Source organism: Mustelus asterias, chromosome 11, assembly GCF_964213995.1.
Source record: "Mustelus asterias chromosome 11, sMusAst1.hap1.1, whole genome shotgun sequence".
Lineage (NCBI taxonomy): Eukaryota > Metazoa > Chordata > Chondrichthyes > Carcharhiniformes > Triakidae > Mustelus > Mustelus asterias.
Genome location: NC_135811.1, coordinates 16,680,807 through 16,708,617, shown reverse-complemented (window position 1 = coordinate 16,708,617; position 27,811 = coordinate 16,680,807). Strand labels below are relative to the sequence as shown.

The following is a 27,811-nucleotide window of genomic DNA, read 5'->3' as shown; positions in this document are numbered from 1 at the left end:
AGCTCCCCAGACCAGGGAGACACTCTAGTCAAGCCACCAACAGCAGATTTTCTACTGCAGGAAGGCAAGGAACATTACTTTCAGCTAATCAGCAGACCTTCCAAAACCCAGGGAGGGAGAGAGAGAGAGACTGCTTTCAGTCTGATGTCCATTCCCTTCTCAACTAAACACTGCTGCCAGCCAAAAACAGAAAATGGAACCTTGAATTCCCTAGGAAGAAAAAAAAACTGACCAGAACCCTGGACCTTCCTAACAATGCAGGGCCATAGAACCAATCCTAGAGTAAATTAAACAACCCCCATTTAAACCACTCATGGAGTAATAAGAGGACTCATTGTAGTCTGCTCAGCAACAATGACATCAGCTATGACTGTGAGCTGCTGAGAGCCGGATTTTTTTTAAAAAATCTCTTAAAGGTACACTAATGTCACAATGAAGTATCTTAAAACAAATTAAATGCTAAGAATTATTTATATGCCACTGGTATCAAGAAATACTACAATTTATATTATGTAAACCAACAGTCAATTAAACCATTTGGTAACAGATGCAGTTTGCTTCCAAATACCTTGTGTGTTATAAGCACCTAAATCAGCCAAGGTTCCCACTCCTACTTGTCGTGCAGTGACCCCCCTGTTGGAAAGTGTACAATGACAGTATAGAACAGCAGGTTATGCTGTGGTGTCTGCCACAGTCAAACAAACTGTCTACATCTACTGTCTTTGACTTGCACTTCAAAAAGGGCAACATCCAAAGATAGCAAAAGACTAGCTAGCACCAGCAAACTACATCCCAGCATGATTCTACTGCTTGGAAAGAACGGAGGAGAGATGGGCACAAAAAATGTATTCAATGAAACATTCCCTTGTACAAGCGGTTTCATTTTATCCTGTAATTGTTCCAAACCAATTGTTACTGACCTTGCTATCCCATTTTCTTCTTTTTCTTTGACAGCACTGAATTTTGGTTCTGTTTCTGCAAGTTCTTTTTGCTTCTCTTCTATCTTTTCTAATAGCTTCTGCCTTTCCTTCAAGAGACGTTTCTACAGAAGAAATAAAGTGAAAAGCATCAAGTATAAACATAAAATAAGCAAAAGTTTTGCTTCATTATTACAATCCATATCTCTTCTAGGTCAACACAGATAATCTGTTTCATAATATGGAATGGAGACTGCTATTTACACATTTAGATATACAGAATGAAACTAGCTATGGAGTCTGAAAATCCAGCTACAGCATGGTTTCCCAGCATCAGCGGTTCTGCTACAGCACTCAGGCTAGTGTGTTTCCACAGGGATCTGTGGGACACTCCAGGCTTTGGTATCACTAGTGTGGCCTGCTAAGGAAAGAGGCTTAGTTCAAACGTCTCTATGCATGCAAGACAAATAGATAATTTTACAAAAACCTCAAAATAAATTTGCATTATATGTAGCGCATTGAACAAAAAAAAAAACACTTGAGTCTTTACTTCCCTTTAATATGCAGTTTTACATTTTTGATGTCCTCCAGTATAAAATGCTGCTCTTCAATAAGTAGGTACATCCGAATGAATCTCACTGGGAGTAGACTGTACGTGCACCAGTGAAGTTAATTTAATTAATGTAATGTTAAAAAATAATGGATAATTAAAATTTTCTAATATCAATATTTTAAATCCATGATCATGTCATGAATGAGTCAGCTGGTACGAGCCTATCACACAGTGGTCATATTTCATCTGGCTGCTCAGATCTTGCCTGAGGATGACTGCTGGTCTTATGATAAGAGGATAGACAAAGAAGCATTTTTGGTCTTAGCAGGGTGATCAACACATGCATCAACTATAACGTAGAACAGCACAATTCTAAACAAACCACTGCTTGTTCAGCATGATGTCACTACATAATTGAAGACACTGAAAAGGAAACAATTTTTGTTACAGCAATTTGATGCGTCAGAACATTCAACTGAACCTCTTCAGCTACTGATATTTAATTGCTATAATACTTGGATTTATACTGCATCTCATCATCTCAAAGCGCTTCATACATTAAATTACCTTTAAAATGTAATGATTTACGTAGACAAATTATTTTGTATAATATCCTACATAAGAAGAATAGAAAAGACAAATGCTGGGGGAAATCAGTCAGCATAAAGACACGGTAGATTTCCACGAACAAGCGGAGGTAGTCTAATAAATGAAGTGCCAGTAATAGGAGCCTTTTGTTTATACCTTTCAAGTTTTAAATATATTCACAAGGCAAAAAGACATTAGGAAGACTGCCCCCTAATTGGATTTTCACCAATAACCAACCTTTTTTATACCAATTAGGGCAGCACAGTAGCACTGTACAGCGCCAGGGACCTGGGTTCAATTCCCAGCTTGGGTCACTGTGCAAAGTCTGCACATTCTCCGTGTCTGCGTGGGTTTCCTCCGGGTGCTCCAGTTTCCTCCCACAGTTTGAAAGATGCGCTGGTTAGGTGCATTGCTAAATTCTCCCTCAGTGTACCCAAAAGGGTGCCGGAGTGTAATGACCAGGGGATTTTCAAAGTAACTTCATTGCAGTGTTAATGTAAGCTTACTTGTGACACTAACAAGTAAACTTTAAACCACTTTTCAATCCAACAGCCCCATACTTAAAAATCTACGGTGGAGCAGCCAAAGTAGAAAGAGGAGCTGGATCTTTGCAGGCAGGATAGACCGAATTTAGGGGCTAGACCCAGATCACAAGCCATCATTTGGAAACTCCTATTCTATTTTCTCTCCTGACTCATTCGAAATCCCAAGTCTGATCAATCCCATTTCCTTACTCTTTGCTCACTGTTTCCAGCCATTTCATCCTGTAAATCCTTTGCTTTTAATTCAAGTTTAGTCCTCTGTTTAATCTGCTCTTGTCGTTCAGCACTTAGCTGTTCTTTCTCTTCCTTCATGGATAAGATTTTTGCTTTCAGTTCACGTGCCAGTCGCTCTATATCCTTGTTTTTGAAAAAGAGAGAACCAATATTTGAATTAGTTACAAATACAAGACAAGAAATACAAGGCAAGACAAGAAATGCCACATTCTACTTAACACATTTGATTGCACATCCAATTACAGCTACAAAAAAACGAAACAGGAAACTCAATTTTGTAATCCTGATAAATCTTTTGATTTTTTATATTATAGTTTACCGTACAAGTACTGTATAAACTAGCACCGCAAGCTGCTGTGTGATACGCCATTTATTCTCAAGTTACCCTACATTAGGTGCAGAAACGTAATCAAATACACAAAGCAATAAACAAAATATTTTTATAGCTAATAAGCACGGAGGTGCCAGCTATTTAAAAAATACATTATCGTGAAGGTGTATTACAGCTCAATACAACGTTCATAGATACCAGTTCAAAAATATTAAAATGTCTTATCTTCACAAAAAAAAATTTCAATCCAAATGCATCCGCTAACAATTAATCTTGGAACATGGATTGAAATTAAAACCCAGCAACTCATTTATGAGAAAACTTTTACCTCCATTTTATCTCTGGCTTCCTGCTGTGCATCACGCAGTTGCCTCGACTTCTCTCCACTGGTCTCCCGTTTTGCAGAAAGCTGCCAACAGAAAGATGCATTCCAATGGACAGGAACGTTAGACGGATGAATTATCAATGGAATTAAAAAGGTAGAATTTCACCTCCTCAACCAAATTATTTGCACTTGCGCCAAAAAAATTCAATGTTCATAATGAAATTATGAAATAATTTACCCAGGTCATGGTACAAAAGGAGGTAATTTAGATTCTGGAAGGGTTTTAAATTAATATAGGTAATGGATAGGCTATCAGTCCTTAAAAGTTGAAAAGGCACCAGGACCAGATGAGATGCTTCCAAGGATAGAGCGAAGTGAGAATGAAAATTGCAGAGGAACTGGTCATAATTTTTCCGTCTTCCTTAGACTCAGGAGTGGTGGTGCCAGGGGGCTCGAGAATCACAAACATCATGCCCTTGTTCAAAAAAGGATATAAACAAAAGCTCAGCAATGACAGGCCAGTCAGTGTAACTTCGGTGTTGGGGAAACTTCTAGAACCAATAATTACGGACACAATTAACAGTAAAATGGAGAAATGTCAGCTAACTAAAGGAAAAGCTGCATGGATTTCTGAAGGAAAATCATGTTTAACTAATTTGTTTGAGTTATTTTGAAGAGGGGACAGAGAGGATTGATGTAGCACGCAATGGACTTCCAGCAAGCATTTGATACAGTGCCACACAATAGACTTGCAAGCAAAGTTATAGCTCAAGGACTAAAAGGGAAAGTTGCCACATGCTTACAAAATTCGCCAAGTGACAGCAAGTAATGGTTAATCAGACTGGAGGAGTGTTTGTAGTAAAATTCCCCAGGGATCAGTTTCAAGACCCTAGCTTTCTTTGATATATATAATATATATATAAAATATATATATATATGAGTGATCTACACCTTGGTGTACAGGGTACAATTCCAAAAATTCAGAAGCATTGTACATTGTGAGGAGGATAATGCAGCATTTCAAAAGGACAAAGACAAGTTGATAGAATAGACAGACAAGTGGCAAATGAAATTCAATACAAAGAAATGTGAAGTGATTCATTTTGGTAGGAGGAACATGGAAAAACAATATAAAATAAAGGGTACAACTCTAATAGGGGTGCAGGAGCAGATGGATCTGGATGTATATATGCATAAATCATTGAATATGACTACAGGTTGAGGGCGGTTAATAAAGCACACAGTATTTATTAACAGTGCACAGAGTACAAGAGTACAAAGTCTGAGCTTTATTAACAGTGCACAGAGTACAAGAGCAAGAAAGTTATGTTGAAAATGTGTAGGACACTAGTTCGGCGTTAACTGGAATACTGTGTCCTGTTGTGGTGCCACACTTTCGGAAAAAAGACGTGAAGACATTGGAGAGAGCGTAGAAAAGATTCATGAGAATTATTCCATGTTTGAAGAACTTCAGTTATGAAAATAGATTGGAGAAATCTGGATTGTCTTCCTTGGAGAAAAGTTGGCTGAGATATTTGATAGAAGTATTCAAAATCATGAGGGGTCTGGACAAAGAGGACAGGGAGCAACTGTTCCCACTCATGAAAAGATCGAGAACAAAAAGGTGGGAGAATGGCATTAGTAAATTGCTCAGAGAGTCACCGCAGACTTGATGGGCCAAATGACTTCCTCCTGTGCTGTAACAATTCTGAGAATTTATGCCTAAACATAGAACTTTTCTTCGCATCACAGTTGCAATATTGGAAATTGATAAAGAAGCTATAGTAAGGAAAACTCTGGGCAGCCACCAATGGATTAAGGCAACAACTATTTAGTTACAAGCAGGAAAACTATTTATAGGTAACTATTTACAAGACAAGGCAATCCATTACCAATCCATTACATACCATTCTATTCTTGACAGTAACTGCGTGTTTAAAGCCTGTGTTCTCCTTTAAACGACACCCTCCCATTCTATTGGATGAGAAGTCACGCAGCCTCTGAGATTCACTGAAACTTTGGACAAGAAAGTCGCATGGTCTCCAAGGTTCACCACGACATCCTGCCCCTTCATGTCCCCTATTGCCTAAAGGTATTGATATCAATATCCCAATCTATCAGGGGATTTCCATTTACTTTGAGAGCAACAAAGTATCACTGGTTGTGATTTCTCCTTGGGGTTGTCTCGCTCGGGCCAGCCCCTCCATTTACTTCTCCTGGTACAAGAACATCCTTGGCCACTGTTTCTCCAGACCTGCAGCAATGGGCTCTGGGTTTACATTGGCCTGTCAGGTCCAACCACTACTTCGAGCAATACTGTTGTCGGGCATGTTTGGGGTTGATGACACTAGTGATTTATGTGGAGGCATTTTTTTTTCCACTGGTCTAAATGTTTTCTCAGGATCTTATCCTGGGTTCTTACCTCGTATGATACTGGCCCTGTCTTTGCTACAACGATTCCAAAGACCCAGCTAAGACAGCTTCCAAAGTTCCTTACGAAAACTGGGTCATTCACCCTTCTCTCAACCTTTGACAAGTAGTGATTTCTTTTTTTAATATCTTGCCTAGACTCCATTCTCCCCACCAAATTTGGTAATATGAGGTTCAGTCTGGTGTGCAAACAAAGCTATGCCTGTTGTTGAGTGTGGTTCTTTCTATTTGCTAATTAAAATTGCGCCACTTTGGTATCTATGGATGCTGGCAATTGTTTCTTCATCCTGGATTTGGAAGTTTGTACAGCCCGTTCCGCCAGTTTCGACGATGGGTGGTATGCTTTGATGTGCTTAATGCCATTGAAGGTCACAAAATTCTGAAACCACGTGCTGGTAAAAGCAGTACCGTTATCTGAAACCAGGACTTCTAGTACTCCATGTTTGCAAAACACTGACCCAATGTTTCAACCATTGCATAAGAGGTAGTGGACTTCATCTGGCACCCATCCATCCATTTAGTGTGTATCCACTAATAAAAGAAACAGTCCCATGGGTGACCTCTTTAGTATCTCCTCCAGATTGGCTAAGTGTTCGTCTCCCATGGAACAGGTAATTAGTACACATGCAAATCATAACACAATAAAATTCAGCATAACTTTGAAAGTGCTGCAATACAAAACCCCCTCATCTCACTCTCACCTCATCAAGTTTGGCACGAGTCTCATTCAGTTCCTGATTGTAGATAGTATATTCAAGTGCTCTTCTCATCTTATCCCATTTCTGATACTGTGCCAACTCTTCTTTCTCATCTTCCAGTGTATGCAAACGTTCCTCAATATATTTCAACAATTCATTAATCTTTTCTCTCTTCCCCTCTGCAAAGTAAACAGAAGATGATGTTCGATCAACAAGATGTTTGTAAAGCACAAAGCACTGGATCTAAAATTCATTCTCCAGGTCAGGATAATCAATACAGGTACAGTAAATCAAACCCAGCACCTTCAGGACCAAGTCCATGCTGGATTTTGAATTTTGTCGGATTTCAGGTTGGGCAGTTCGGGTCAAGCCAAGTTGGGTGGGGTTAAGGGTAGCTTAGAGTTTAGGAAAGAGCAACCTGAAAGTGGCAAAGCCAGTAACTGGACTGGAGCCAGTCCATGCCAATGCAGGTCCAAGGCGAATTGCCCTGTTAAGTTCTTTCTAAAAATTATATTCAATGGAACATTATAAAATGTCTGGTTTTCCGACACCCTCATCTTTCATGCAACTGATTTTAAGATAATCCACCTGTATTAGGAAATAGAAAATTTGTGTCTTTTAGGTTCAGTGTCAGCATTAGCCACAGCCACATCAGGCTGCCAAAAGTAGAATAAAGCTGGTTGGTGCTGCTCCTACAATATTCTTTAGACTCCAACTCAGGAAGTTAAACATCACCCAAGAGAAAATGCCAAATCAAAAGCGATTTTACTGTGAACCCAAGACCAACGAGAACTAGACTGATTCTCTCACAACACATTTCATACTGAATCCCTGCAGTTAAAATGATAGAGCAATGGCTTGCATCATCCACACTCAGCTGCACTGAAACTTAAATCCCATGAAGTAAAATCTAATGCATTACTCATTGCCCTCCTATGACCTTCTTAAACCAAACGGCAACTTATTTTCTGAATATTTAACATTTTCAATATCAGCATAGAATCAGTAGCATTTTCCTTTAAAACCCAGCAATTATTCAATCTGGACTTCACTTTATTTCACTAATACGGGACTGCATGTTGGCACAGTGGTTAGCACGGCTGCCTCACAGCGCCAATACCCGGGCTCGATTCCTGGCTTGGGTCACTGTCTGTGCGAAGTCTGCACGTTCTCCCAGTGTCTGCATGGGTTTCCTTCGGGTGCTCCTGTTTCCTCCTGCAGTCCAAAAGACGTGCTGGTTCAGTGCATTGGCCATGCCAAATTCTCCCTCAGTGTACCCGAACAGGTACTGGACACCTGAACAGGTACTAGAGAGTGGCAACTAGGGGATTTTCACAGTAATTTCATTGCAGTGTTAATGTAAGTCTACTTGTGACACTAATTAAAATTTAAACATTAAAGTTTATCTATGTGAAATAGTAAATTGTGAGGAGAACAGTGTAGAACTTCAAAAGGACATAGACAAGTTGGTGCAGTGGGCAGATAGGTGGCAGTTCAGTGTGAGATGAAGTGCAAGGTAATGCATTTTGGTCAGAAGAACATTGACAGACAATATAAATTAAGGGGTACGACTTTAAAGGGGGTGCAGAAGCACCCTGCATATGTGCATAGATCATTAAAGGTTGCAGGAAAGGCAGGGAGCAATTAATAAAGCATGCAGCATCCTGAGCTTTATTAATACGGTGCATGCTGAACTTATACAAGACAATAATTAGACCTCAGCTCCACTATTGTGTACAGTTCCAAGCGCCACACTAGTAGGAAGGATGTGAATAAATTAGAGTGAGTGCAGAAGATGTTTACAAGAATGGTTCCAGGGCTGAAAACCTTTGGTTACAAGGATAGATTGGAAAAGTTGAATCTGTACTTCTTCGAGAGAAGGAGGCCAAGAGGAGATTTGATAGAGATGCTCAAAATCACGAGAGGGCTGGACAGAGTTGATACGGAAAAACCGTTCCCACTCAAAAGGATTAAGAGCAAAGGGCACAGATTTAAAGTGATTTGCAAAAGAAGCAAATGTGATGAGAGAATTTTTTTTTCACATAGCAAGTGGTTCAGGCCTGGAATGGACTGGGATACCCAGGCCTCGTTGAACATTCCCCTCTCCTGGAATGCACTGCCTGGAAGCGTGGCAGATTCAGTGAGGCATTCAAGACGGCATTAGATTATAATGTCAAGGATATGGAAAAAGGCAGCAGAATGGCACTAAATCATAATGCTCATTTGGAGAACTGATGCAGACACGATGGGTTGAACGGCCTCCTTCATAGAAACAGAGAATATGAGCAGGAGCCCTTTGAACCTGCTCCAACATTCATTGTGATCATGGCTGATCATCTAACTCTATAGCCTGCTCCTGCCTTTGATCCCCCTTTATCCCAAGTGCTACATCTAACTGCTCCTTGAGAACAAACAAAGTTTTGGCCTCAACTACTTTCTGTGGTAGCGAATTCCACAGGCTGACCACTCTCTGGGTGAATAAACTTCTCATCTCTGTCCTAAATGGTCTACCCTGTATCCTCAGACTGTGTGCCCTGGTTCTGGACGCCCCCATCATTAGAAACATCTTTCTAATGAGGGGGGTGTCCAGTTAGAATTTTATAGATTTGTACAATCTCTGCAATCCCGCTAGAGCAAGAGCATCCTTCCTCAGATAAGGAGACCAAAACCGCGCACAACATTCCAGGTGTGGCCTCATCAAGCTCTGTATAATTGCAGCAAGACATGCTTGCCCCTGCACGCGAATCCTCTCGCTATGAAAGCCAACATAGTATTTGCCTTTTTTACTGCCTGCTACTCTGTCTGAGAGAGGCACCGATCACAGCTGCAGGGTTTTGGGTGCATTAAGCCCCGCCCACAGGCTTCTGCAGCACGATTCGGAATCGCTGATATATTTGCAGGCAGAGTGCGTATGGGGGCGCCTGAAATGGATCTAAAAGTCGGATCTGAAACACTCCCAGTTTCAAGTCCGCCCAGCACTTAGAATCAAAATGGTAAAATAGGGCCCAAGGTTGCCACTGTACCTCAATGGTGGATACAGTGAATGTTGAAAGCAGGCTGCTATGTCCAGGATGGTGTTAAGCTTCTTGAATGTTGTTGGAGCTGCACTCACCTCCCAAGCAAGTGAAGAATACTCCATTACACTCCTGACTTCTGCCTTGTTAGTTGTGGATAGACTTTGGGGAGTCAGAAGGCGAGTTACTGTCTGTAGAATTTTCAGCCTCTTACCTGTTCTTGTAGCCAAAGTATTTATATTGCGAGTCCCGTTCAGTTTCTGTTCAATGATAGTCCCCAATATATTGCTGGTGCAGTTTCAGTAATGGTAATGCCATTGAATGTCATGGGGAGATGATTAAATTATCAGTTGCTGGAAATGATTATTGCCTGGCACTTGCGTAGCACAAATATTCATTACCACTTATTAGGCCACGGCTAAATGTTGTCCAGGCTTTGCTGTGTACGGACACGGATTGCTTATGCATTTGAGGAGTCACGATTGGTGCTGCCCATTGTGCAATCATCAGCAAACATCCCCACTTCTGATCTTAAGATGGAAGAGAGCTCATTGAATAAACAATTGAAGATGGTTGTGTCTAGGAAAACTATGCTGACGAACTCCTGCAGCAATGACACTGGACTAAGATGATTGATCTCCATCAACCACAACCATGTTCACTGTGAGTGAAACGAGTGCAGTTTCCCTCCTCATTCCTATCCACTTCCGTTTTGCTAAGACTCCTTTGTACCATATGCAGTCAAATGTTGTCTTGATGTCAAAAGCAGTCACTCTCACCTCACCTATCGAGTTCAGTTCTTTTGTCCACGTTTATACTAAACTTTAACGAGGTTAGGGGCTGAGGCGCCTTGGCTTTTTGTGTTTTAGTTTTCCTTTTCAAATCCATGCCTGCCATTTACAGAAAAAAAAAGAGTGCAACTAATTGGAATACTCTTCAAAGAGCCACCACAGGGACAACAGACCAAACGATCTTCTTCTTTACTGCCTGATTACATAACATTAAGAATAATGCACAGCCCAGGCTAGCATCAAAAAACAGCAAATAACTCTGCTGACAGGCAAACATTTGGAACTTTTGTCACAAAATGAGGCAAAAAGCAGACTCAGCATTCTTACCAGTTTCCTTCATGAGATTGATACTCTCCTCTTTACGTTCATCATATACTCTGGTACCAGCAACTTCACGTAAAAGTTTCAGTCGCTGAGAATCTGGAGCTGTTGCCATTTGATTAATCTAATCCAAACACAATTTAAAAAGCAAATAAGCGACTTAGATGTTGCATTAATTCAAAGACAGTCCAAAAACAAAAATAAATATTTGCATAATTGGTACAAATTATATAAAATCACAATCCCTTGAATAAATATTTACTGAAGTCAAACCTTCAAAATCCATTTTTAAATGAATATTTGAAAAACAATTAGAAAAAGTAAAAGTAAAAAAGTAAAGTTTATTTATTAGTCACAAGGCTTACATTAACACTGCAATGAAGTTACTGCGAAATTCCCCTAGTCGCCACACTCTGGCACCTGTTCGGGTCAATGCACCTAACCAGCACGTCTTTCGGACTGTAGGAGGAAACCGGAGCACCTGGAGGAAACCCACGCAGACACGGGGAGCATGTGCAAACACCACACAGACAGTGACCCAAGCCAGGAATCGAACCCAGGTCCCTGTCACTGTGAAGCAGCAGTGCTAACCACTGTGCTACCGTGCCGTCCATAACTGTTCTAGAAATTCAGAAATTCTAACTGCAAGAATTTTAGAAGTTCACATAACTGGATCCTATTTTGCAGACGATTAATGCCGAACATAGTATGGCAATTTATCCCACCCAGTAAATTAGCTTTTAAGTGACACAGCAGAGCATTGAAAAACAAGCTCACCAGATGAAGATATTTCATCTCAAACTGGAGAAATGTAAAGATTGGGGGCGGATGCGCCAGATCAAGAAGGATGCAAAATGGGCAATTGACATGGAAGGGACATAAAAACCCTACAGTGCAGAAAGAGGCCACTGGGCCCATCGAGTCTGCACCGACCACAATCCCACCCAGGCCCTACCCCCACATCCGTACATATTTACCCACTAATCCCTCTAACCTACGCATCTCAGGACACTAAGGGGCAATTTTTTAACATGGCCAATCGACCTAACCCGCACATCTTTGGACTATTTATCGAAGCCTATTTTTCAAATTAATGAAAGCTTTGCCAAGTGCTTTTTCATGACATTATTCCTTCAAACATAATCGTATCATATGATCGACAAGTATATCTTCTTTAAAGCTAAATTAAATAACCTATAAATGGACACATTCATTATATTATGTTTGTATTTTTTAATTAGGCTTTGCAAATACACACATTGTACTTTCCTCATGAAGATACTGCAATAATGCACATGGAAATAAAGTGATGCAGTTTTTAGCCCTAAAGGGAGTGATTCATATTGAATGAATCATAGTGAACAAGACAAAGTAAATATGATTCATACAGTGGCAATGTCAGCACAAGTAGCACCTTAACAAGGCAAGAGGAATAAGTAATTGATGTGCAATGTACACTGAAGCTGGTACAGATAGCTATCCTAGAATTACAGACAAACAAAATTAATTTCTTCCCCACCCCCCACCTACAGTTTACTACATTAGCAATGTGCAAAAATCTTTTACATAACATTTCCCTCAAAATAGTTAATACTACATCTGTTGGTGGATGTTCACGAGTTGGAAAGGGTATAGCAGTTGGCGGAGCAACAAATACAGTCTCACTGAGCTACTGAACAGCTAATGTAGAGCTTTGCAACCCACATGCCGCACCTAGCCCCAATAACTATCTAATATAGATAATTGCAAGGTAAAGTACTCAATCTTTATTTTAATGGTTCACTCTATCCCTCCCCTTACACATGTACAATATAGAAGAGCACAGCACAGGGACAGGCCCTTCGGCCCACAACATTGTGCCGAACATGATATTAAGTTAAACTAACCCTTTCTGCCTGCCCTTGGTCCATGTCCCTCTATTCGTTGCATATTTATGTGCTTATCTAAAAGCCCCTTAACCACCCCTATCGTATCTGCCTGCACGACCACCCCTTACAGCACAGTCCAGACACCTACCACTCTCTGTGTAATAAACTTGCCCCTCACATCTCAGAATACAGTGCAGAAGAGACCCTTCGGTCCACTGAGTCTGCACCGACGGATGGTAGGCCCAGACCAGTCCCCTAATCCCACTTGCCAGCACTTGGCCCATAGCCTTGAATGTTATGGCATGCAAAGTACCCATCTAAGTACTTTTTAAAAGGATGTGAGGCATCCCGCCTCCACCACCCTCCCAGGCAGTGCATCCCAGACCGTCACCACCCTCCGGGTAACAAGGTTTTTCCTCAAATCCCCCTAAACCTCCCACCCTTCACTTTTAACTTGTGTCCCCTCGTAACTGACCCTTCAACTAAGGGGAACAGCTGCTCCCTATCCACGCCCCTCATAATCTTGAGCACCTCAATCAGGTTGCCCCTCAGTGTTCTCTGCTCCAGAGAAAACAACCCAAACCTTTCCAACCTCTCTTTATAACTTAAATGCTCCATCCCAGGCAATATCCTGGTGAATCTCCTCTGCATCCCTTCCAGTGCAATCACATCCTTCCTATAATCTGGCGACCAGAACTGCACACAGTACTCCAACTGTGGTCTCACCAAAGTTCTATACAACTCCATCATGACCTCTCTGCTTCTATAATCTAAACCCACTTTGATAAAGGCGATTGATAAATCTCTTTTGAACTTTCCCTCTCTGACCTTAAGTGCACGTGCTGGGAAAAGGATTCTGACCGTCAACCCTATCTGTGCCTCTTATAATTTTATAGACTTCTATCAGGTCTCCCCGCCGCCTTTGCCGCTCCAGAGAAAACAACCCTAGTTTGCCCAGCCTCTCCTTATAGCTCATATCCTCTAATCCAGGCAGCTTCCTGGTAAACCTAGTCATGTGGACTCGAACAGTCAACACTGTTTCTCTCTCCACAGATGCTGCCAGATCTGCCAAGCCTTCCCAGCACTTGCTGCCTTTATTTCAAATTTCCAGCATCCACAGTATTTTGCTTTTATTTTTACTAGATTTGTTTGCAAATGTTGCAAGAGAAGTATATGGATCTTCAGCGTGTGGTCCCGCATTTGGTGGAAGATCGCCTGATCTTTCTTTTGAATCGATGAACTCTGTGCTGCCAGACAATGTCTTATCATGAGCTGTTACTATTTTAATACATTGTGATGACAGTATAATAAAGTTTAAGATAAATTCCTCACTCAATGAGGGGCATTTAAGGGAAAACTAGGCGAAGTACATGAGGGAGATAGGAACAAGGATATGTTAATAGGGTTAAAGTTAGGAGAGCGTTCATGTGAGATCTACACACCGTGAACTGTTGAGCTGAATGGCCTGTTTATGCAATACTGGAAGGTTTCTACTGTGCTATACACACCTTTTAATGGTATAAAAATGCAACCCAATTACAATATATAACCACTTTTGATAACTGTTCTGAAATTAATAATTTTAGGTTTAAAGGTCTGATTTAGAATGCCTCGTAAACACTGGAAAATGCACCAAAATCCAAACTTTCCCACAACCAGGCAGTACCCCCCAGTACACGGCCTTGCGCACTTTCATCCCTAGTCACAACGTTTTTCAAAACAGCCACCATTGTACATTTACGTTCTCAGCATAACCATTTGTTTTCACATCATTACAAACAGAATCCCAACTGTGAAATGACATCAACACGCTGGTGAAAATCCCATTACTTTTTAGGTTGGCATTCATAAGTTGATAGTCTCATATTTTGTTTTAGTTGGAAATTATATGGAACAACCTAGCAGATGAAATGGTAAAAGTTAAAACACTGGAATTATTCACAAGAACTAGAAGCAGGAGTAGGAGTCGGCCACCCAGGCCCTTCAAGCCTGCCCTGCCATTCATTATGATCATGGCTGATCTATGTCAGCCTCAACTCCTTTTCTGTGCCACTTCCCCATAGCCCTCTATTCCTCGATCTATCAAATATTTATTCACCTCCACTTTGAATACTTCTAATGATCCAGCCTCCACCATCCTTCAGGGCAGAGAATTCCAGAGATTCATCACCCTCAGCGAGAAGAGATCTCTACGCACCTCAGGTTTAAATGACCAGCCTTTTACCTTCTTGCTATCTTGTTCGAGACTTTCCCACTAGTGAAAACATCTCACCATCTACCCTGTCAAGCCCCCTCAGGATCTTAGATGTTTGAATAAGACCACCACTCATTGTTCTAAACTTAAAGGAATACAGACCAAGACTATTTAGTCTCCCTTGATAGAACAACCCTCTCAACTCAGGAATTAGCCTGGTGAATCTTGTTTGGAATGCCTCCAATGTTACTATATCCTTTTTCAAGTGAGAACAAAACTCTACTCAGATTTACAGGTTCCCCTCTATCTACTCTCCCTGTTACATTCTCAAAGAATTCAAACAAATTTGTCAAACATGGTTTAACTTTCTTAAAATCACGTTGACTTGGTTTGATTGTGTTCAGCTTTCCTAAATGATTAGCTATTCCCGCTTTGATTAAGGACTCAAGCGTCTTGCCAATAGTAGATGTTAAACTAACTGGCTTATAGTTCCCTGCCTTCTGCCTTTCTCCCTTGTTGAACTAAATACAACAACATGCCAAAATGAGATAGTTAATGTACCAAGCAGTGACTCTCAAACATTAATGCAAAACCCGCTATGAGGCACAAAATCTGCCTGTGTGTTTGTGGTGGTATGCAGATAACCAAGGTTTGATAACCACTGCATGAGAAAGTTGAGCTTCAATGAGTGCTACGGCCTTTGTTCATCAATTAGCTCACCAATTTGGTCCACTAGTACTTACATTTTATAGCGCCAGTACAAGAATTATCGACAGCACAGGCACAACAGGTTAAATGGCCTCTTTCCGGCCTGTAACCAATCTATGGTTCCGTTACGAGTTGTCACAAGCTTCTGCTACCTGAATCATAGCTGACATTAATTTCTCAACTTTATCTAATGACAGCAAGCCACACAATGCTCACAGATAGTTCAAACAGTTCACAATGGAGTCGGGGTGTGAGTGTGAGTTGAGTCATCAAAACAAGCTAGAAAACATGTTTGCTTAGTTGCCACCGTGATGCAGTGAAAGAATATTAAAAATCAACACCCCCAAATATCTTTCAACATCACCACTGCTATGTGAATAGTAATTTGAATTAAGAGCAGACTTTAAAACCATGTTTCACCATAGAACTAAAAATCCAGTCAAATACCAGTTGCATTTCTGGATTCAATTACCTTTCCTTGCTTGACAATGTAGTAAGGATTGCTTCTGGAAAACCCGGCACTTTCCAAAAGATTCATGACATCATTTTTCCTATTGAACAAAAACAGGATTGCAGTGTGACATAAATTATTTGAGCACCCACAGAGGCAAGGTATACAAGAATACTCCTGTTTACCACTCAAAAGACACTGACTGCAATTCTCACATTTGCACTTACCACACACACGAGATACATTTTTATTTAGCAATTTAATAAATCTTTACAATTGCAACACAAGGATATTTGGCTCTCATTTCAACAGCTTTCAGTCTTTTTAAAAATTGCCTTTTGTGGGCCTCCCATGAATGCTACATTTCAGTCCTAGGATCAGAGGGGAAGAAGGCAGGTAACACAGTACTGCACAAAGCACTCATTATGACCACTGGTGGCTTCCCTCTTATTTCCTCCTTCTGAAAATATCTATCCATCACACTTTGCACTCCTGTTGCCAGCTACACATTAATATAAAATCATATCCCCCAGGTATAACTTGTTAGGACATAATTGATTGTAATTGATTGATTGTAATAACATGTACAATAAATGTACCATTAACAACACCCAACATCCAGAGCTTTTGTGTGATTAGGCTACCAACGGTCTACCATATTTGGATTTGTACCCAAATTTCCATTCAGCTGTGGGCATGATTTGCAAGGTCAACGTTTACTGCCCATCTCTAGTCTCCCTGAAAGTGGGTTGCCTTCTTGATCCACTGAAAGCTAGGTTATTTGAGAGAGAAGTTAAGAGTCAACCACATTGGTGTGGAACTGCAGTTACATATAGGGCAGGACAGATGACGACAGAAGATTTTCTTCCTTAAAGGACTTAATCAACTAGTCAGCTTTCCCCCCACAAAACAATCCAACAGCTTCGCAGTCATTTTAACTGATACCCATTTATTTTAAACTGAAATCAAATTATGACCAACCACAGTGGGACCAAACCCAGATTCTCTGGACGTATTCTAAACCTCTGAATTACCAATCCAGAATCACAACCCTTACTCTACCATACCTTGTATCTATTGTGCACACAAAAGTAGAAGTTTGTGAAACGCGGTAAAAACTAATGAAGCGTTTGACAGTCCAAGTAAATCAAGAAACTTACGTCACCATTTTCTTGTCTAAAAAATATTGATCCTTCTTTGCTCCAATGACACGACGGAGAGAAACCTCTTCTTTATCAATCTACAGAACGAAAAGGAATCATATAGCATAACAGCTGTAAATCAGAACATTCAAGCACATTGTTGTACATCCCAAATACACAAAGTTGATAGAATGCAACTCAATTGAGCCAATGATTAGAATTTTCTTTTTTTTTTATTCATCCATGACATGCGAGCATCACCATCGTACAGTATTTGCTGTCCATCCTTAACTGCTCTGATGCCCTTATCAAACTATTGCAGTTCATAGCTGTAGATGTTAGGAAAAGAATTTAACTTTTGACCTAGCAGGTGTTCATCCTCCTTTGCATTTGCTTCTATTCTCCTCGTAGGTGGTATATCGTGTAGAAATGCTGCCACTGTGCATCAGTAGTGGAGGAAGTTAATAATATTTAAGGTCATGGATAGGGTGCCAATGAGGCAAACTGCTTTACCCTGGATGGTGTCGACCTTCTTGAGTGTTGTTGGAACTGCACTAATCCAGGCAAGTAGAGAGAGTATTCCATCAGACACCTAATTTGTGCCTTATGGAGAGGCTTCAAGTCAGGAGTGAAATTACTTGCCGCAGAATTCCCAGTCTCCGACCTGCTCTTGTAGCCACAGTATGCATATGGCTGGTTCAGTGAATTTCTGGTCACTAGAAACGTTGCAGAATGTTGATGGTAGGGTCATCAGTGAAGGTAATGCCACTGAATGTCAAGAGAAGATGGGTAGATGACGTGTTTTTGGCGATGGTCCATGAGATGCTCTCCTGTCCTCCTCATTGGCCTGACAATTGTATGGCAAAAATGTTACTTGCCATTTATCAGTCCATGCCTGAATATTGTCCGGGTCTTTCTGCATGCAGACATAGATGACTTCAATATGATCACGAATGGCACTGAACATTGTGCAAATATCAGCAAACACACCCATTTCTGACCATATGATGGAGGGACAGTCACTGAAGAGGCAGTTAAAGATAGTTGTGACGAGGAAACAACCCCCAACGAGTGCCTGCGACAATAATCTAGGGCTCAGATGACTAGCTTCCAACAACCACGCCATGTGTTCGCTATAACTAACCAGGAGAATTCTTCCAGCTTCCCACCAACTTCAATCTCGCCAGGCCTCCTTGATGCAACAGTAGGTGGAATTGGTGTCAAGGGCAGTCAATCGCACCACAGTTCTCTTATCCATGTTTGGTCCAAGGATACAATGAGGTCCGGAGCCAAATGGCCCTGGCAGAACCTAAATGGAGTGTCAGTGAGCAGGTCATTGTCGAGTAAGTGTCACTATACGGCCAACACCTTCCATCCCTTGGCTGATGAGAAAAGACTGATGGGGAGATAATTGTCCAGACTGGATATGGCCTGCTTTTTTGTGGGAAGCACATACCTGGGCCATTTTCCACATTAATTGGGTAGAAGTCAGTGCTTTAGTTGGACTGGTAAACTTGGCTTGGGGCACATCTTTTTCTGGAGTACAAGTTTTAAGTACTACAGCTGAGATGTATGGTTCAATAACCGTTGATCTATCCAGTGAATTCAGATGTTTCTTGACAGCACCGTGGAGCGAATTGAATTGGCTGAAGACTGGAAACATCAGGGGAAGATCAAGATGGATGATCAATTCAATGGTTTTGGCTGAAGATGGTTGCAAATATTTTAGCCTTGTCTTTTGAACTGACATACTGGACTCCCCTCTCATTGAGGAAGGGCATGTATGTGGAATTTATTGCTCCTCCTTGTCCACCATTCATGAATAGTTGTGGCAGGACTGCAAAGCTTTGATCTGACCCATTGGTTGTGGGATCACTATTGCTCCGTCTATTGCATACTGCTTTTACTTTTTAAGCATGCATACAACTTCTGCATTCTAGCTCCACCAGGTTTACATTTTAAGGTGCACCTGAGGTTGCTCCTGGCATGCTCACCTGTAACTCCTCATTGAGAGTATTAACAACACCAGGTTAAAGTCCAACAGGTTTATTTGGTAGCAAATACCATTAGCTTTCGGAGCGCTGCTCCTTCGTCAGATGGAGTGGAAATGTGCTCTCAAACAGGGCACAGAGACACAGAAATCAAGTTACAGAATACTGATTAGAATGCGAATCCTAATCAGTATTCTGTAACTTGATTTCTGTGTCTCTGTGCCCTGTTTGAGAGCACATTTCCACTCCATCTGACGAAGGAGCAGCGCTCCAAAAACTAATGGTGTTTGCTACCAAATAAACCTGTTGGGACTTTAACCTGGTGTTGTTAAAACTCTTACTGTGTTCACCCCAGTTCAACGCCGGCATGTCCACATCATGACTCCGCATTGAACCAGCTTTGATCCAGGGCAGCACGGTGGCACAGTGGTTAGCACTGCTGTCTCACAGCACCAGGGACGTGGGTTCAATTCCAGCCTCGGATCACACTCTGTGTGGAGTTTGCACATTCTCCCTGTGTCTGTGCGGGTTTCCTCCCACAGTCCAAAGATGTGCAGGTTAGGTTGATTGGCCATGCTAAATTGACCACAGTGTCAGGGGATTAGCCAGGTAAATGTGTGGGGCTATGGGAATAGGGCCTGGGTGGGATTATGGTTAGTGGAGACTGATGGGCCGAATGGCCTCCTTCTGCACTGTAGGGATTCTATGATTCCATGATCCCATGGCAATGGCAGAGGGAACAATGGGCCAGGCCATGAGGTTACAGATTCCAGGTTACAATGGAATACAATTCTGCTGTTGCTGATGGCCCTCATGGATGTCTCATTTTCAGTTACGCCATCTGTTTTGAATCTAATCCATTTAGCACAATGGTGGTACTGAGGTGTTAAGGGGTTGAAATCTTGGGCATCTCACATTGCAAGAGCTTGTAGGGTGCAGCTAACAGCACCTTCTTCCATTTTAAGCTAATTTGACATTCAGCTTGGGCCTCCTTGCCCTTCTAAAATGGCTAACTTAGTGCTTGCGCTGTGGTCACTGGGAAATAATACGTGACTGGCTGCACTTAGTTTGTGGTTAGCCAGTGTATGTAGAAAACCCAAAAAAACCCCCAAGAAGGAAAAAATAGCCAATTTTGTGGTCTGCTTAGTTTCAAAAAGAGGAACTGAAACAATGAAGTAATGGGCTTAGTTTGTGAAGGAATGTGATTACAAGTTAATTGTAACTAAGTGTTGCTAGGAGACTTGATTGGCTAGTGACAGCAGTGCTAATCACGCCCTGAATGACGTATTAATGTAGAATGTTGTAAGCACGCGAATGGTATAAAAGGGGACCGTCCCCTGGATCTGGGGACTTTTTGCTAACCGACTCCCAGCACTGAATGGAAGTTACGTAGCAAAAGTTGCCAGCTTACATGCAAGACCAATAAAATACTTGTGTTTCAGACAACAGTCGGTGTCTTGCATTTGCTTCAAGAATGTAAGTCTCTTATAAACGAACATAACAGTATGACACAATAAAATGGAATGTACCTTCAGTGTGAAGACCAATTTGGCCTCGATGAACGTGCAGTGGTTGCTAACAGTACTATCATGGGCAGATGCTTCTGCAACAGGTAGATTGACGAAGGGGGATGGGGGGGGGGGGGGGAGGGCTATGTAGGTTTCTCCCTCCTATTCTCACACCACTGGCCAGTCTGGCAGAAATGTCCTTTAAGATTCAACCTGTAGTGGTGCTATGGAGTCATTCTTGGCAATTGACACCAAGTCCCCGACCAGAGTACATTCTGTGCCTCTACTACCCTCATTTTCTCCAAGCAATGTTCAACATGCAATGATTCATCAGCTGAGGGAGGGCTGTAGTGGCAATCAGCAGAAGGTCTCCTTGTGCATATTTGATTTGATGCCATGAGACTTCATGGGATGCAGTCATGTTAAGCATTCTCAAGGTTACTCCCTCCCAACTGTATGCCACTGTGCCAATACCTCTGGGTGGGTCTACCCAGGGATGAAGATGGAGAAGTCTGCACTAAGTATGACTATGTCAGGATGCTGTTTTATTTGTCTATGGGACAGCTCTCTCAATTTTTAACAAGTTCCCAAATGTTGGTGAAGACAACTTTATTGGGTCAACTGGGTAAGGAGTGCCTTTGTCATTTCTGCTATCTAGGTCAATGCAGGATGGTCCAACCAGATTTTGTGTTATTTGATTTTTCTGGCTTGCTAGGTGATTTTTAAGAGGACAGTTAAGCCACATTGTTGTGGGTCTGGAAGCCCAAACAAAGGCCAAACAAGGAGGACAGCAAATTGCCTTTCTTTAAGGATAACAGATGGGCTTTTACAACAATCCACTAATTTCAGGTCACCATTACAGGTCTATTCCAGATCTATTAATTAACTGAACAGCTACTGAGGGGAGAGCCCCAATGCTCTTTTGGAGAGTCATGCAAACTGTGACCGAATGGCCTCTTTTTGCACTATAGGGATTCTATTATCAGGTAATTTACACCCCAAAGTTAATGTAAAATATATATATTTTCAACTCAATGAATGTTAAATACTTACAGGTAACCTATTGTCTGAATTGTCAAATATGATTTCAACGAATGCAGAAATAACACGAGGTCCAGTTCCTTCCTGCAAACAGCAATCAAAATTCAAAGTTAACATTTGGAAATTAAGGTTAAATGCTGTGAACTCAACTGTTTCAAAATTACATGTCAAACCACATAGGGTTTAATGTTACACACAGCTTGTATTTATGTGGCACCTCTAATATAATAAATGTGCTTCATAGGGCCATAATAAAACACAATATTACACTGAGCCATATATAGAGATATTAAGGGATGACTAAAAGCTTGGTTAAAGAGGTAGGTTTTAAGGAGCATGTAAAGGAAGAAAGCAAGGTGAAGCAGAGGGAGGGAATTGAAGTGCTTAGGGCCCAGGCAGCTGCAGCCACCAATGATGGAGTAAACTAAAATCGGGGATATTCAAGAGCCAGATTTAGAGCAGTGTAGATATAAAACCATAAGATATAGGAATAGAATTAGGCCATTCAGCCCATCAAATCTCCGTCATGGCTGATATGTTTCTCAACTACATTCTCCTGCCCTTTTCCCCATACCCTTTGATCCCCTTACCAATCAAGAATATATTTATCTCTGTCTTAAATACACCCAATGATTTGGCCTCCACAGCCTTGTGGCAATTCCAGATTCACCACTCTCTGGCTGAAAAAATTCCTTCTCATCTCGGTTCTAAAGGGTCATCCCTTTATTCTGAGGCCGTGCCCTCAGATCCTATTCTCTCGTACTAATGGAAACATCCTTGCCACGTCCATTCTATCCAGGCATTTCAGTATTCTAAGTTTCAATGAGATCCTCCCCTCATCCTTCTAAACTCCATCAAGTACAGATCCAGAGTCCTCAAATGTTCCTCATACATCAAGCCTTTCATTCCCAGGATCATTCTGATGAGCCTCTTTTGGATTCTCTCCAAGGTCAGCACATCCTTCCTTGGATACAGGGCCCAAAATTGCTCACAACATTCCAAATGTGGTCTGACCAGAGGCTTATAAAGCCTCAGCAGTACATCCCTGCTTTTGTATTCTATTCCTCTCGAAATGAATGCTATCATTGCATTTGCCTTCCTAACTACCAACTCAACCTGCAAGTTAATCTTGAGAGATTCCTAAACGAGGATGCCCAAGTCCCTGTGCACTCCCGATTTCTGAATCGTCTCCCCATTTAGAAAATAGTTTATACCTCTGTTCTTCCTACCAAAGTGCATAACCTCACACTTCAGCGTGTTGTAGTTCATCTGCCACTCCTTTGCCCTCTCCTAACCCGTTCAAGTCTCTCTGTAGCCTCCCAGCCTCCTCAATAATACCTGTCCCTTACCTATCCTTGTATCATCTGCAAACTTAGCCACAATGCCCTCAGTTCCTTCATCTGGATCACTGATGTATAAAGTGAAAAGTTGTGGTCCCAACACTGACCCCTGCAGAACTCCACTAGTTACCAGCTGCCATCCTGAAAAGGACCCCTTTATCCCCACTTTCTGCCAGTCAGCCAATCTTCTTTCCATGCTAGTATCTTGCCCCTAACACCAAGGGCTCTTATCTTATTCAGCAGCTACCTTGTCAAAGGTCTTCTGGAAATCCAAGTCATAGAGGTTTACAGCATGGAAACAGGCCCTTCGGCCCAACTTGTCCATGCCGCCCTTTTTTTTTTAAAACCCCTAAGCTAATCCCAATTGCCCACATTTGGCCCATATCCCTCTATACCCAAGTAGATAACGTCCACTGGCTCTTTGTCTAACCTGCTCGTTACCTCCTCAAAGAATTCCAGCATGACCTCTCCTTGACGAAACCATGCTGACTTCACCCTATTTTACCACGCACTTCCAAGTACTCCAAAATCTCATCTTTAATAATGGACTCCAAAATCTTACCAACAACCAAAGTCAGGCTAGCCAGCCTGTACTTTCCCATCTTTTGCCTCCCTGTTCAACCTTATGAAGAAATTTTGAACAGGTTGAGCTTATATCTATTGGAGTTTAGCAAACTGGGGGGATGATCTGTTGAAACATGTAAATTCCTAAGGGGAAATGATAAGGTGGATACCAGGAGCATGTTTCATCTTGTTGGAGCAGGTAGAACTAGGGCACACAGTTCAAGAATAAGAGATAACCCTTTTAACAAGGAAATTAGGAGAATTTTTTCTCTCAAAGAATCATTAGTCTGGAATTCTCTTCCCCAGAAAGCAATAGAGGCTGGGCCACTGAATTTACTCAAGCCTGAGTTAAATAAACTGCTAATGGACAAGGGAGTCAAAGATTATGGGGATGGGGCATTCAGGAAAATGGAGTTGAGTCCACAATCAGATCAGTCATGATCTGATCAAATGGCAGGAACAGGCTCGAAGGACCAAATAGCCTACTCCTTCTCCTATATCCCTATGGTTTTGTAGGATCCCTTGGCTCAGTTCAGGCCCAGCGTTTAAGAGGCTAAAAGCCTAATGTCTGAGGCTGCCTTTAGATCACTTCTTCCCTTTAAAGACCTCTTGTCACTTCTTCTGAATCAGCAGTGAAACCTCCACTTTAGCAATACTAAGACTTCACACCTTTTATTGTGGGCTACCTCTTAGCGGCAGGAATGCCACGATACCTCACAAAATGGCCGAGGGAAATAGCAGATACTGATAATTTGGAAAGGAAGCTAAAATCTTAAGTTTATGAAACTTTGACAAAAAGAGGAGAAACCCAGCTGAGAAATAAAATGGTTACCTTTGTTTTCAGGTAAGGTAAAGTACATAGCAGCCATCAGGGGAATGGACAAATAGTAACGTGAACTTAGTGATCGAATCTAACTAATTAGTACTATTTAAATAGAAAGATAAAATATCCTGTCATTTTTATTGTTTTCTTAAGTTTTGTTTTATAGAAAAGTATATATTACATTAGGACCTGGCTGAGAGAAATACCCACAAAAACAGAGGAAAGTAAACTACAAACATCCCATCCATGCACTGCCTCAGCAAGCAAGATATTTAATCTAGACAAACTAAAGGTGGTAGAAAAAAAATTAAAGTCAAATATTTTTTAATTCATTCAAGGAGTGCATTTATTGCCCATGAGAAGGTGGTGGTGAGCTACGTTCTTGAACTACTGCAGTCCATGTGATGTAGGTACATCCATTGTGCTATTAGGGAGGGAGTTCCAAGATTTTGACCAAGTGGCAGTGAAGGAACGGTAACGTTGTTCCAAGTCAGAATGGGGAGCGGCTTGGAGCATTACTTTCAGGTGGTGATGTTCCCATGTATCTGCTGCCTTGCCCATCTAGATGGTAGTGGTCATTAGTTTAGAAGGTGCTGCCTAAGGAGCCTTAATGAGGTCCTACAGTGCATCTCGTAGATGGTACAACTGCTACTCCTGTGCGTCAGTGGAGGAGGTTTGTGGATGGGGTACCAAATAAGTGGGTTGCTGTGTCCTGAATGGTGTCAAGCTTTTTGAGTGTTGTTGGAGCTACACTCATCTAGGCAAGGGACAAGTATCCAATAACAATCCTGACTTAGAATCCATACAATGTGGAAGGAGACCATTCGGCCCATTGAGCCTGCACAGGCAACAATCCCACCCAGGCCCTTTCCCCCTCACCCCCAAGTATTTACCCTGCTAATCCACCATGACACTAAGGGACAATTTAACATGGCCAATCAACCTAACCCGGGCATCTTTGGAGTGTGGGAGGAAACTGGAGCATCTGGAGGAAAACCACAGGGAGAACATGCAAACTCCACACAGACAGTTGCCCGAGGCTGGAATTGAACCTGGGACCCTGGTGCTATGAGGCAGCAGTGCTAACCATTGTGCCATCCACAACTTGTGCCTTATAGATCATGGACAGGCTCTGGGGAGTCAGGAGGTCAGTTACACGCCACAGGATTCTTAGCCTCTGACTTGCTCTTGTAGCCATAGTACTTAAATGGCTTGTCCAGTTGAGTTTTTGTTCAATGGTAACCCTCAGAATATTGATAGTGGGGGATTCAGCAGTCATAATGTCATTGAATGTCAAGGAGCGATGGTTAGATTATCTGTTGTTGGAGACGGTCATTGTTTTTCACTTGTATGGTGAAAACGTTACTTACATAATTTATACGTAAGGAAGCAACATTAGTTGAATTTTTTTTTAAAGGCATATTATATCATTTACCCTTCTTGATTTTTTTGTTTTGAAAAGTTTTGCAACCATGTTGAACAAAATACAAGGTATCTTTAATTAAATTAGCAACTGAACTCAGATCTCAACTTTTTTTCATTATTACATTTTGTTTCCCTATATCTTATGTAGGTTTGTGGATTTTACAATCATTTTAAATCTCTTACGATGTTCATCAGGCACATGAAATTAGAGCCATTTCTGTGCTTTTTTACGGTTGCTCCTCATTGCAGTAACGAATGTCACAAGGTACTCTCTTTCCACCCATAAGTTTTCCAAACTTTTAAAGGGTCATCCTGACTTGAAATGTTAGTTCTATTCTCTCTCCACAGATGCTGTCAGACTTGCTGAGGTTTTCCAGCATTTTCTATTTTGGTTTCAGATTCCAGCATCCGCAGTATTTTGCCTTTATCAACAAATTCACATATGTACTTCCACCTTCCACGGTAATAAGAATGAACTCTTGTACGACTGGTGTCGTCAGTTAACTGTGCACCTCAAATTGCTCCAGGACATTTCAATGTTGATATTGTTTGGAAATTGTGTAAAGAGAAATTTCCTCAAGGTAATGCAACTCCAGTTGTGTAATACAAGACATTGCATTCAATTGATAAATGTAATCCAAAATCAACCATTCTGGTTCTAGTACTTACATGCAGAAGAGCAAGTCTCTGCTCAGGGCGAAGGTGGCTGAACTCATCACTAAGCACAAACTGAATTGCTGCAAGAATGAAGAAAGATGACAGAGAGAAAACATTAGAACAAATAAATATACTTCTATTCAACACAGGTCGTTCAGTTATGACAGCACAATATATCTTCGGCTAGTTTACTGGCCACAGCATCTTATGTACAAGAATGGCTAAGGATTGAACAGTTTAATTGAAATTAAGCCCTATTCTGTAGCCATTTGCTTCTTTCAAGATAGTGAATGCTGAAAGTCTATGATCCTAACTGTGTGATTTCATCATTGTCGTGTAAAATTAACTCTTAAATTGCTACACATTGTATTGTGAACCACGACATAAACTGAGAAGTTTGATCATAATTCTGAAAAATGGTGCACCCAGCAAAAACTTTTAGCACAAACAAGACCTGCTGTTTTTAAGGTCTTCCATATGGCAATTTATAATATCTTGCTTGTAACATTTACATCTGAAAGACTTTAAAGCCTGAAAAACAGAAAGCATCTTGTTTATCGCTTATATTATTTGATTCACTTTTCCTCCTCTCCAGGAATCTCACCAGCTGATACAAGAAAGTATGTGTCTTGCTTGCACACCACAAATAACATTCTTTTGCCTTCATACAAGCGTATGAGAAGCAGCAACCAAGGAAACTACCCTTGATTTTCCCTCCCTTCCCAAATTTGCTCTGAAATTGAGAACGTCTAAAGCAGCACAAAGGAAGTCACATATTCAATTATGGCCATAAGTAAATGCCCTATCACGCCACATTCAGTTCATGAGAAATCCATCATTATTTAATTGCAAACTGCTCCCTACAAATGTTACTGCCAATAATAAAGACTAGAGTTTAAATACAGTATTTTGCACAAATACTTATTTATATTACTATCCCTCCATATTGCTGGAGAATTAGTATTGAGAGTTTACAACATGTCAGTCCACTTGATATCTTAAACATATTAATAGTTTCCAAATATAAAAACCTATCTCAAAATTAAGAAACGGTAGATCTTACCATAGAAAAAATTACTTTTCCCAGATCCATTTCGGCCAACTGAAGAGAAAGAAATATAATTACAGATGTTATTTAAAGTACTATAACTTTTCATTATTTTAACAACTGTGCAAAGTTATCATTCCAATAGCTTCGAAACAGGAAAAAATTTGAACAAAAATGTATATGCAACGCAAAATAATGAATTCTAAATCGAAAGGAGGATATGGAGTTAGCAGGGTGTTGGTGAGACCATATCTGGAGTATTGTGTCATACATCTCCTTGTACAAAGCTTTGTTTCAGTACTGCGCA

General features: G+C 41.1%; 1 protein-coding gene across 1 annotated transcript in view; it reads right to left on the bottom strand.

The window, feature by feature from the left end:
- The window catches only part of smc3 (structural maintenance of chromosomes 3), a 94,446-nt gene that overhangs the window by 50,340 nt on the left and 16,295 nt on the right, over nucleotides 1-27,811 (bottom strand). The window contains exons 3-12 of the mRNA XM_078223190.1: nucleotides 27,520-27,558; nucleotides 26,469-26,536; nucleotides 21,660-21,731; nucleotides 17,126-17,205; nucleotides 15,987-16,065; nucleotides 10,751-10,868; nucleotides 6,622-6,797; nucleotides 3,494-3,574; nucleotides 2,793-2,957; nucleotides 921-1,042 (exon numbers count right to left, since the gene is read on the bottom strand). Of these exons, the coding sequence (XP_078079316.1) occupies nucleotides 921-1,042; nucleotides 2,793-2,957; nucleotides 3,494-3,574; nucleotides 6,622-6,797; nucleotides 10,751-10,868; nucleotides 15,987-16,065; nucleotides 17,126-17,205; nucleotides 21,660-21,731; nucleotides 26,469-26,536; nucleotides 27,520-27,558 (1,000 nt within the window). The remainder of the gene's footprint in view (nucleotides 1-920; nucleotides 1,043-2,792; nucleotides 2,958-3,493; nucleotides 3,575-6,621; nucleotides 6,798-10,750; nucleotides 10,869-15,986; nucleotides 16,066-17,125; nucleotides 17,206-21,659; nucleotides 21,732-26,468; nucleotides 26,537-27,519; nucleotides 27,559-27,811) is intronic.